General features: G+C 55.6%; 2 protein-coding genes across 8 annotated transcripts in view; one reads left to right on the forward strand and one right to left on the reverse strand.

The window, feature by feature from the left end:
* Positions 1-4096, reverse strand: part of Thpo (thrombopoietin) — a 7122-nt gene extending 3026 nt beyond the window's left edge. The window contains exons 1-5 of one of the 7 annotated variants that reach the window (XM_048804010.1): positions 3848-4096; positions 2454-3278; positions 971-1135; positions 608-735; positions 243-329 (exon numbers count right to left, since the gene is read on the reverse strand). In XM_048804010.1, the coding sequence (XP_048659967.1) occupies positions 243-329; positions 608-735; positions 971-1135; positions 2454-2526 (453 nt within the window). In that variant the 5' untranslated portion in view covers positions 2527-3278; positions 3848-4096. Of the gene's footprint in view, positions 1-242; positions 330-607; positions 736-970; positions 1136-1416; positions 1493-2453 lie in introns of all 7 variants that reach the window. The other 6 variants (XM_015499938.2, XM_048804008.1, XM_048804009.1 and 3 more) reach the window with 6 other exon arrangements.
* Positions 4097-4220: 124 nt separating this feature from the next.
* The window catches only part of Chrd (chordin), a 17845-nt gene continuing 11485 nt past the window's right edge, over positions 4221-10580 (forward strand). The window contains exons 1-16 of the mRNA XM_048804014.1: positions 4221-4743; positions 4970-5073; positions 5536-5665; positions 5775-5903; positions 5993-6092; positions 6240-6327; positions 6691-6832; positions 6939-7079; positions 7161-7243; positions 7326-7473; positions 7622-7728; positions 7872-7991; positions 8819-8975; positions 9314-9534; positions 10091-10204; positions 10505-10567. Of these exons, the coding sequence (XP_048659971.1) occupies positions 4596-4743; positions 4970-5073; positions 5536-5665; positions 5775-5903; positions 5993-6092; positions 6240-6327; positions 6691-6832; positions 6939-7079; positions 7161-7243; positions 7326-7473; positions 7622-7728; positions 7872-7991; positions 8819-8975; positions 9314-9534; positions 10091-10204; positions 10505-10567 (1995 nt within the window). The 5' untranslated portion in view covers positions 4221-4595. The remainder of the gene's footprint in view (positions 4744-4969; positions 5074-5535; positions 5666-5774; positions 5904-5992; positions 6093-6239; positions 6328-6690; positions 6833-6938; positions 7080-7160; positions 7244-7325; positions 7474-7621; positions 7729-7871; positions 7992-8818; positions 8976-9313; positions 9535-10090; positions 10205-10504; positions 10568-10580) is intronic.

Genomic DNA, 10580 nt, shown 5'->3' on the forward strand with positions numbered 1-10580 from the left:
TTAAAAAAAAAAAAAAAAAAAAAAAAAAAAAAAAAAAAGAATAATGGAGGATCCATGGGAAGCAGTAGGGAGCTGATAATGACAGGAATTTGGGGAGCCAGAGTAAGGGATGGAGTTCCGTGTGTGTGTGTGTGTGTGTGTGTGTTTTGCTGGTAATCATAGCCAGGGTCACATATGCTGGGCAAGTACTCTACCACTGAGCCATGCCCCCAGCCCAGACATCCCAGGGATAACTTTCTTACCGTCTGGGTTTTCCATTCTCCCAAGCTAAAATCCACAGCAGGTAGCAGGACAGGGGTGGACAAAGGATTGATGTCTGGGCACTGGCTCTGTTGGAAAAAAAAAATGTGTGGGGGAGAAGAGAGATGAAATAGAGAGGGTATGGTGGCCCAGTGACTGGGCTAGCCTTCCATGAGCACTATGTTCAGTCCAGAGCTTCTAAAAGAGGCTCTAGTGCAAATCACAATTCTTGACAGGGAGTGGTGATCAGTAGGCCAAAGGCAATGTTGGAAGAATAGTTATTGGTCCGGGAGTGAGAGGAAGTTATGGGGTTGAGGGTACCTTACCAGTTAAGTGAATAGAGAAGCTAGTGCTTGGGAATTCTCACCAGTCTGCTGTGAAGGACGTGGGAGTCACGAAGCAGTTTATTTAGGAGTCGGGGGTCACAGGCAGGAGGAGCCGGGCTGGACAGAGTTAGTCTTGCAGTAAGGAGAAGCATGACCACAAGGAGCAATTCTTAGATGAGGAGAAGTGAGGTTGAACGGGGTGGATAAGGAAGAAATCATTGTTGGGTGATGGTCCAGGAAATCCCATTTAGGACCCAGACCTGAAATCCAGGGAATCTTCTACTTGGACATACCTTATTCCTGGGAGACTGGGTTCCCTAATTCCCCACCCCTGCAGCATGCCTATTTATTCTCTCTCCCTGCCATGCTCCAGCCTGGGCCTAGCCCCTCAAGTGTGATCTTACCAGTCAGCTCCATTCTGGCTGGGGTGTCTGGCTGGAGTGGCTCCCTGTATGGGGCCTCTCCCCTGAATCCTTCCTGGGGCCATGGAGGCGGCTTGGGCTCTTTGCACTTCTGGGCAGAGTGGGGTGGGGCACAGGTGGGCCAAGGAAGACAGTCTGGAAACCATCCTGAAAGTTACAAAAGTGGTGAATATTTTATCAAGTTTCAAGAAAAAGACTGCCTGGCAGGGGGAACAGATGCTGGGAGAGCTTGAGCTGCTGACCGACTCTGAGCTACTAAAGTTCTGATGGCTCCCAGGTTTTCTTGTGATCACAGCATATGGTGTCTCCTGACTTTGTCAGGGCTCCTCAGTGACTCTGGTACTGGTTTGGTCCCCCCACCCACATACACGCTGAGGGCAGCAGAACATGATATGTACTCTTGTGTGCATACACACACACACACACACCTTTATTGGCCTCAAATTCTGAGTAACCTTGGTTGTTAGGTTGGAAGAAATCTGGGATCGGATTAGAGAAGGGAGCCTGAAGAGTGGCAAACAGGATCCAGAGCAAGGATCAGGAAGTTGAAAATATGCACGATGTGTTGCAGTGTGACTTCCGTGTTGGGCAGAAATATAACTGGGACCACAGGAGGACATGGATTAAAAGGGGGTACCATAGTCATTGACCTCTCATTCTTTCTCTATTTACCCTACCCATATAGTCTCCTGGAGTTTTTCTTTGCATTCCAAGTTCTGATATATCCTGTTATCCAAGTTAAAGAGATGAACTAATAGTCCTGGGATTTCCTTTCTGAGGCAAGTGGCCCAGGAATGAGCACCAGCTTAGGTGATGCCCACCTTACATGGCTTACCTTACTTTAGACGCTGACTGGCCAAGTTATCTGTCTCATGGCTACACCTGCTTCCCTTCCCCCTCTGCAGACCCCTTATGATTCCTTCACAAGACCCCCCACATGGTTTCCTCCTCCCTTCACAAGTTGTGCAAAGAGGCCTGCACCTGATTCAATATTGGGATTTCCTGTAGGTCTGTCAACATGCATGAGCCCTCCTCCCTTTATGTTCTCCTTGTGCCCTGGCTTGCCTGACCCAGCTTCCCCAGTCCCAGGATTCAGAACTTTTAGCTAACAAAAAATGAGCCGGTAAGACTGGGGATTGGACCGTGTCTATTTTAGTGCTGTGTTTTCTAACCCTACATGTACCTCCTTTCTTATTTTCTCCCTGGGCCTGTGTCCCCTTTCCCTAGATCATGGGAGGCCTGTGCTATATTCCACTAAGTCTGTGATCAGTCCTTCAGAAACCAGCACCCCACCCCCTACCCCTGCCCTGTCCTGCTCCTCCCATTCTGGGAAGGCTCCACTCTTCTCGACAAAGGTCAGTGCCTGTAGGTTCCAGTTTGCTTGCCCCTCCCCCAGCTTAGAGCCCAATTCTTCTTTCCTGTCTTTCATACCCTCACTTAACCCCAAACCCTGTTTGCCACTCACCGGGTAGAGAAGGGCTTAAGGACCCAGGTGCACAGCAGGCAGCACTCTGGGGAGCAGATGAGTAGAAAGACATGTGGCGTTGGGGCACAGCCCCTCCACTGCAGTGGGGTCACAGGCTTGACCGGCCACTTTTGCCCAATCAGAGAGCAGAGAGCCACCAGACACTGGCGAAGGCCCCGGAAGTGACGCCTTCTCCTATCCAAGCTGGACCTGGAGCCCCTGCCTGGACCATGGTCCACTAATGGAGCCCAGTTCCTCCACCCCCACACACCACAGGGAGGATTTGCATAGGGGGATCCATCTTTTCCTAGAAGATGGAAACCTGGGAGCTGGCTGGGAGAGAGATGGGAAAGGAATAGAGGTTTTGTCCAGGAGATAGCTGGCAGGACATGTTTGTCCCGAGGGAAAAGGCATGGAAGTCTTGCTTCAGATTGATGAGGTTTTCAGTTCTTAGCTATTCAAATTTCTTCTCTCTGAACACCATACCAGCTGTCAAAATCCAGGTTTCTCCTACAACTCCCTATGGAGTCTCATCTTGTAATTCCCCTTTCCCAAATGGAATCTGGGCATTGCCTATATTGAAGAAAGATCTTATTAGGGGTCATGGTATAGAGAAAGGGTGTGGACAGTTTGAAGGGACTGGAGGGTGAGGGGCGTGTACTGGGTTAAGCCTGGGTCCAGGTGCTCTTCTGCTGGGGCCCAAGGGCTTGGACAACTAAACCCACTTACCTCTGTGTCCATGCGCTGAGCTTGCCCTGTCTTTTGCCCTCTTCCATCTCTTACCACTCCACATGTGACAAGAGAAATAACCAGGCCCATGTGTCCCTGTCTTAGGAAAGACAGCTGTTGAGCCTCCCCCGCAAATACCTCCCTGCTGCCACCCCCCTCTTTCCTTTGGCCCTGGCTCTAACTACTTTGCTTTCCTCTCAGTTCCAGTCTCCCTACAGTCTCTTTCCTCAGGGGCCTCTTGGCTTGACTTTGTTCCCACCCCCTACCCCTATTTCTTCCTCAGGCTCTCTCTTGTTCCTCTTCCCAAGGATGGGGCTGTCTGCTAGGAGTATGGCCTAAATCCCGGAATTCTCCAGTTCAGCCAGACGAGATGCCTCCCAAGATTAGGAAGGAGGGTGCTGGGATAGCTGGGAGGATGGTGGGGATGTGGGGGTGGGAGGGGATAGGGAGACATGACCAGAAAACCAAGACAAAGGAGATTGGGGGTGGGCTAGAGAGGAAGAGAGTCCCTTGGGTGAAGGAAGAGGTTGAGAAAGCAAGAGGGTGATGGTTGAATGGGCTTGAGGACAGGTTACAGTGGGAAACAATGACACTCTACCCAAGGGGTAACACTGCCTGTTACTGCATAAGTCTCTGTCCTGGGAACCTCTAGAATGAGGACAGACCTCAGAGGGAGAAGTAGGGCCTAGAGTCAAGAAGAGATCAGTTGTCATCCTTAAAGGCAAGTCTTCATCCTTCAAGCCGGAAGGTCCTTGCCCAGTGACCCGTCCAGGCCTCAGGCCCAGCCATGGCCCCTCCCTGGCCCTGAGAATCTGGTCCTGGGCTGGACACCCATCTCCCGGTCGTTCTGTGGCCGCCGGCAGCTGGGGGCTCCAGGCCCGCCTCTCCTCCCCTCTTCGCGCCCCCTGGTCCCTCCCCTCCCCCTACACCCTCGCTCCCCCTTTCCNNNNCTTTCCCTCCAGCCCCTCCCTCCCTCCCCCTGCCCCGTCCCAGCCCCTCCCTCCCCTCCCCCACTCGCGATCCGGGCCGCTCGCCGCTGGGCCGGACCCCCCCGGGCTCACGCCCGGCCCCTCGCCGAGCCGCCGCCGCCGCCCCGCCGCCCCGTTTGCTGAGGACGGAGGCCCCCGGCCGGGGCGTCGGGCGCCGGGCATAAAACGGGCCAGAGCCGGCGCCCGGGGCACTAGAGCCGAGTACGGCCCGGGTCAGCGCCCGCCCGCCCGCGCTCCTCCCGGCCGCTCCTCCCGCCCCACCCGGCCCGGCGCCGACTCTGCGGCAGCCCGAAGAGCCCCTTGCCGTACTGCCCCGGCCCTGGCCCCGGCCCCCTCCCGCCGGACCGCCCCCGACCCGGCCCTCTTCCCTCCTCCCGTCCTGCTCCCTCCTCCCGCCCGCCTCCCCAGCTGTCCCGTTCGCGTCATGCCGAGCCTCCCGGCCCCGCCGGCCCCTCTGCTGCTCCTCGGGCTGCTGTTGCTCGGCTCCCGGCCGGCCCGCGGCGCCGGCCCGGAGCCTCCCGCGCTGCCCATTCGTTCTGAGAAAGAGCCGCTGCCCGTTCGGGGAGCGGCAGGTAGGTGGGCGCCGGGGGGAGGGGGGGAGGCGCGGGCGGTGAGTCCAGCTTTGGGCAAGTTCGCACCCTCCGGGTGGGGACCCCGGGCGCAGGTGGCTCCGCGCAGCGGGCGGGCTGGAGCCGCCAGGCGCGTTGTGCCAGGGGACCCAGGGCCGGGCGGGCAGCCCCCAAGGCGGGCATACTGCACGAGCGGGACAGCGGCCGCTAGCCAAGCCCGTCCCCGCAGGCTGTTCCTTCGGCGGGAAGGTCTATGCCTTGGACGAGACGTGGCACCCGGACCTGGGGGAGCCCTTTGGGGTGATGCGCTGTGTTCTGTGCGCCTGTGAGGCGGTGAGTGAACCCTATTGCCGCCACTCGGGCTCTTGAGGGTCGGGGACCTCTGGGGTTCTGAGACGTCGGACTGCACTCTAGTTGCTCAGGAGGAAGAGACTGGTCCACAGATACTTGGGATGAGTTTTCTGGCGAAGGAAGCTGGGATCGCCCCCTTTAAGTCTCAGGTGTTGACTACTATTGATCGCTCACTCTGTGCCTTCCGTGTCTCTCTCTCTCTCTCTCAACTACCATTACAACTTTGCTAGATAGATAACCCTATTATCCCCATTTTCTAGAGGGGGACCCTAAGGCCCAAAGAAGTTAAGCCACTTGTCTAGGGTCTTTCCACCTGTAAATGCCAGAGCTTTCGGACTCTGCCGGTGGACTTTGCACTGGTCCCTAGACTCTCCCTCTTTGCCCTGAAGTCTAACGGTCTGACATCTTGCACTCACTTGATTTTTCCCTGTTCTCTGAGATCAGCCACAGTGGGGTCGCCGTGGGAGGGGCCCTGGCAGGGTCAGCTGCAAAAACATCAAACCTGAGTGCCCAACGCTGGCCTGTGGGCAGCCGCACCAGCTACCAGGACACTGTTGCCAGACCTGCCCCCAGGGTAAGAGCAGCTCTGCTGTAAGGGGAGGGCAACAGGGTGCAATACTAGGTCCTGGGCTACTTGGATTGCGGTGGCCTGCTGTAGCCCGTGTTTCTTACCCCTGGCACAGAGCGCAGCAATTCGGAACAGCAGCGGCCGGGCCTGTCCTTCGAATATCCCAGGGATCCGGAGCATCGCAGTTACAGTGATCGCGGGGAGCCGGGTGCTGAGGAGAGGGCACGCGCAGACGGCCACACCGGTAAGAGGGGATGGGTGTGTTAGGGGTAGTCCTGGGGGCGGCGGTCAGCGATGGTTGACAGTGTTCATAACGTCTTCCTCCCTTGGCAGACTTCGTGGCGCTGCTGACTGGGCCGAGGTCGCAGGCAGTGGCACGTGCCCGAGTCTCATTGCTACGCTCCAGCCTACGCTTTTCCATCTCCTACCGGAGGTGAGAAAGGGGAAGAAGGGAGGAGCGGGTCAGCTGGGGGAGGGGAAGAAGAACTGAGAAAGCTGGGTGTGTGTGTGTGTGTGTGTGTGTGCGCGCTGCTTTTGGCCCAGGCTCCCCATCCAGCCTTACTGGACTTTTCATTTCCAGGCTGGATCGTCCCAGCAGGGTCCGCTTCTCAGATTCCACCGGCAGCATCCTCTTTGAACACCCTGCATCCCCCACCCAAGATGGCCTGGTGAGATGATGCCATTTATGAGCGCTTATCCAGTCTGGGCACTGTGCTGAGAGCATGCTCTGCATTGCCTCCTTTGGTCCTCAGAACAACCCAGTGGGAGGAAGGCACTGACATTATGATGCCCATTTTACAGATGAGGGAACTGAGGCTCAGTAGCAGAATGTGATTTGTTCAAGGTCACACAGCTAGTAAGTGGTGGAGCCAGGATTTGAACCCAAGCATCTGGCTCCTGGGCACCTTCTTAAGCTTCCTAGGAGGGCCTGGGGGCTCCCTTCCATATTCCTTCCTCATCAGGCCTGGGCCTCTTAGCTGGCCTGTCCGGCATACTGTCTGAGTGTGGGCCTTCTTGTTTCTCTGTTACAGGTCTGTGGGGTGTGGCGGGCAGTGCCTAGGTTGTCTTTGCGGCTCCTTAGGGCAGAACAGCTGCATGTGGCCCTTGTGACACCTACTCACCCTTCAGGGGAGGTCTGGGGGCCTCTCATTCGGCATCGGGCCCTAGCTGCAGGTAAGGGGAACATGCAGCTGCTGAATATGAAGAAAACTCTTTATATTCTCAGGGTGGGCTGAGAAGGGGATTTTCTGATGGACTGTCACCATCCTCCCTCCCTCAGAGACCTTCAGTGCCATCCTGACTCTAGAAGGCTTACAACAGCAGGGTGTGGGGGGTATCACCCTGCTCACCCTCAGTGATACAGAGGACTCCTTGCATTTTTTGCTGCTCTTCCGGGGCCTGCTGGAATCCAAGAGTGTGGGTAAGTGTGGTGGGGAAAGTGTGAGAGAGGGCAGAGAGGGTACCTATCTCTTAGAAATGTCCACATGTATGCCCATTACAGGAGCAACCCAGGTTCCCTTGAGGCTCCAGATTCTACATCAGGGTCAGCTACTGCGGGAGCTCCAGGCCAATGCCTCAGCCCAGGTGAGGGAGGGGAGGCTCTGATTCTTGTTGCCACCTGCCCTGGCCTCTTGCTAGTGCCCATCATACCCTGGTCTGTTCCCAGGAGCCAGGTTTTGCTGAGGTGCTGCCCAATCTGACAGCCCAGGAGATGGACTGGCTGGTGTTAGGGGAACTGCAGATGGCCCTGGAGAGGGCAGGTGGGCCAGAAATGCGCATCAGTGGACACATTGCTGCCAGGCAGAGCTGCGATGGTGAGGCAGGGTGGGGCCTGGCACCTGAGGTACATCCATCCAAGAGGCACAAAAAAGTGCCAGGGAAGAGGCCAGGGTGGATGGGGGAGACTCCTGGGGACTCAAGCTATGAGTGGCCATGTAGCAAGCCTGTCTTGCCCCTCTACAGTTCTGCAGAGTGTCCTTTGTGGGGCTGATGCCCTAATCCCAGTCCAGACAGGTGCTGCCGGTTCAGCCAGCCTCACACTGCTAGGAAATGGCTCCCTGATCTACCAGGTAAGAGTCAAGGACTACAGGAGGTGGTAAGGGCTGTCACCATCCTCCTTTGGCAGCTGCTGGAGGGATTCTTGACTTGTAATTGTTCAAGCCTCAGGCCTTTGCTGCCTATTCAATTTGCCTTCCCCCACCCTGCCCACCAGGTGCAAGTGGTAGGTACAGGAAGTGAGGTGGTGGCCATGACACTGGAGACCAAGCCTCAGCGGAGGAATCAGCGCACTGTCTTGTGCCACATGGCTGGATTCCAGCTGGGAGGACACATGGTAAGGCACCAGGCAGAGCCATAGTGCCAGGGTCACCAGTGGGACGCCTGGTGGATGTGCAGGGATATTCAGTATCCTTCACTTACTCACAGACTCTCTCATTGATTCATTGATTCATTTAACATATTTTTAGTGATCCCCAGGCTAGGGTCTAGAGTACAAAGAATATAAGGTGTGGGGGCTGGGATTGGTGGTGCACACCTGTAATCCCAGTGACTCAGGGGACAGGAGGATCTCTATCTAGTTGAAGGCCAGCCTCAGCAACTTAGCAAGGCCTTAAGCAACTTAGTGAGGCCTAAGCAACTTAGGGAGAACCTGTCTCAAAATAAAAATTAAAAAGGGCTGGGGATGTGGCTCAGTAGTTAAGCACCTCAGGGGTGCTTAACTTGGTACTAAAAAAAAAAAGGAAAGAAAATCAGATGTGGTCCTTGTCTTCAGCAAGCTCACAGTCAAATCAAATTGAAGTAGTTAAGAATTACTGTGCAATACACTGTATAATAACTATGATAATATGGTTGCTGCTATTGGACATTTCTACTGCCGGCTACTGTACTGGTTATCTTATTTATATATATATTTTACGTTTACAGTACCCATTTGTAGATGAGGAATTGAAGGCTTGGAAATGTTAAGTAACTCTTCAAGGTTGTTACACATAGTTAAGAAATAACAGAGGAGAGACTTGAAACTGGGCTTGCAAAGTTCTTATCCAGTGTTACTGGTGTGTAGAGATACATCTTGTTGTAGTCGGGGCACAAAACATGGAAAGGCCTCAGCCTCTGGGCTTGTATGAAAGCTGAGGGGGCTCATCCTTTCTTGCCCCCCAGGCTGTGGGTGTCTGCCCTGGGCTGGGTGCCCGAGGCACTCATATGCTGCTACAGAATGAGCTGTTCCTGAATGTGGGCACCAAGGACTTCCCAGATGGAGAGCTGCGGGGGCATGTGGCCACCCTGCCTTACAGTGGGCACAGTGCCCGCCATGATAGTGAGTGTTCCAGGGTTTGCTCGCCTTTCTGTATTCTTGGACTTGTGACTAACACACGTGAGGGATGGTGCCAGAGGGCCAGGGCCTAGGGAGTATCTTTCTCTGCCTGAGATTCAGATTGACATCTGGAGAAGGTGGGAATGTCAGGGGATGGGGGGGTCCTACTGGCAGACTCTCTCCCTGTTGCGATGGTGTAGGAGTCTAAAACTTGCTGCTCCCAGGCCTGGACCCATTGATGGTGCCTTTCAGCTTGCAGAGTCTATGTTGGGGGAGATGGGAATACTGGGAGTAAGAGGTTGCTCTAGGACACCTTCTCATCTACTCTTCTCTGGACCCAGCATTGCCTGTGCCCCTGGCGGGAGCCCTGGTACTACCTCCTGTGCAGAGCCAGGCAGCCGGGCATGCCTGGCTTTCCCTGGATACACACTGTCACCTGCACTATGAAGTGCTGCTGGCTGGGCTTGGTGGCTCAGAACAGGGCACTGTCACTGCCCACCTCCTTGGGCCTCCTGGAATTCCAGGGCCCCGGCGGCTGCTGAAGGGATTCTACGGCTCAGAGGTGAGGACACGATGGTGGGAGACAGCTTGGGAAATCTTGCCTTTGTGTGTGTGTGTGTGTGCGTGTGTGTGTGTGTGTGTGTGTGTGTGTGTGTGTGTTGCTGGGGATCAAACCCAGGGTCTTGTGCATGTGAGGCAAGCACTCTACCAACTGAGCCATATCCCTAGCCTGGGAAATCTTGCTTTTTAGCTTGAAGGGATGTGTGGACCTGTGGTTGGGAAAGCAGAAAGCAGACAGCCTGGTATTACAGATGGGTATGGGCTTAGGAGTTAGGCAGGTCTTGATGTGAATCTGACTCAGCCTTTTATTATGCATTCTCCTTTCTGAGGACATCCCTTGTGTAGTATGTAATATCCTGGGACTCCAGAGGGGTAGTGGGATGGCCAAGCCACTGAAGTAGTTTGGGCTGCTGTGCACTTGGAGTCAGAGAGACCTGGTTTCCAAGTTCTGCACCATTGCCGTCTGGGTCTCAGTTTCTTCATCTGCAAATTGAGAGGCAGTAGTAGGCTCAGCCCTAAAGTGCCTTGTACCCATCCCTCACTCTGTCTCCCTGTAGGCCCAGGGTGTGGTGAAGGACCTGGAGCCCGAGCTGCTGCGGCACCTGGCACAGGGCACCGCCTCCCTGTTGATCACCACTAAGGGTAGCCCCAGAGGGGAGCTGCGAGGGCAGGTTGGTGGGCATTGTGGGCATTGGGGATGGTGTAGTGGGGCTGGCCCTGTGTTCCTGTGCTTTCTCTGAGCCCCCAGTGGGTGGGGTGAAGGGGATAGTATCAAAGTGTGGCTGGTGGAGAGGATGAAGCCACACAAATCTCCCGAAGGAGGGTGGCAGAGCACCGTCCTGTCGCTGCAGCTGGGATGATTGCTGAGGCTAATAGCCTCCTCCTGGCGCCCTGGTGCTGAGGGGCGGACCAGCGAAGGTGGAGACTGGAGCGGGGGCCTAGATGCTGTCTCAGTTGGCCTCTCCTCCCAGGTGCACGTCCGTAACCAATGCGAGGTGGGCGGCCTGCGCCTGGCTGCTGCCGGGGCCGAGGGGGCGGGGGCTCCTG

Source organism: Marmota marmota, unplaced genomic scaffold (assembly GCF_001458135.2).
Source record: "Marmota marmota marmota unplaced genomic scaffold, marMar, whole genome shotgun sequence".
Classification (NCBI taxonomy): domain Eukaryota; kingdom Metazoa; phylum Chordata; class Mammalia; order Rodentia; family Sciuridae; genus Marmota; species Marmota marmota.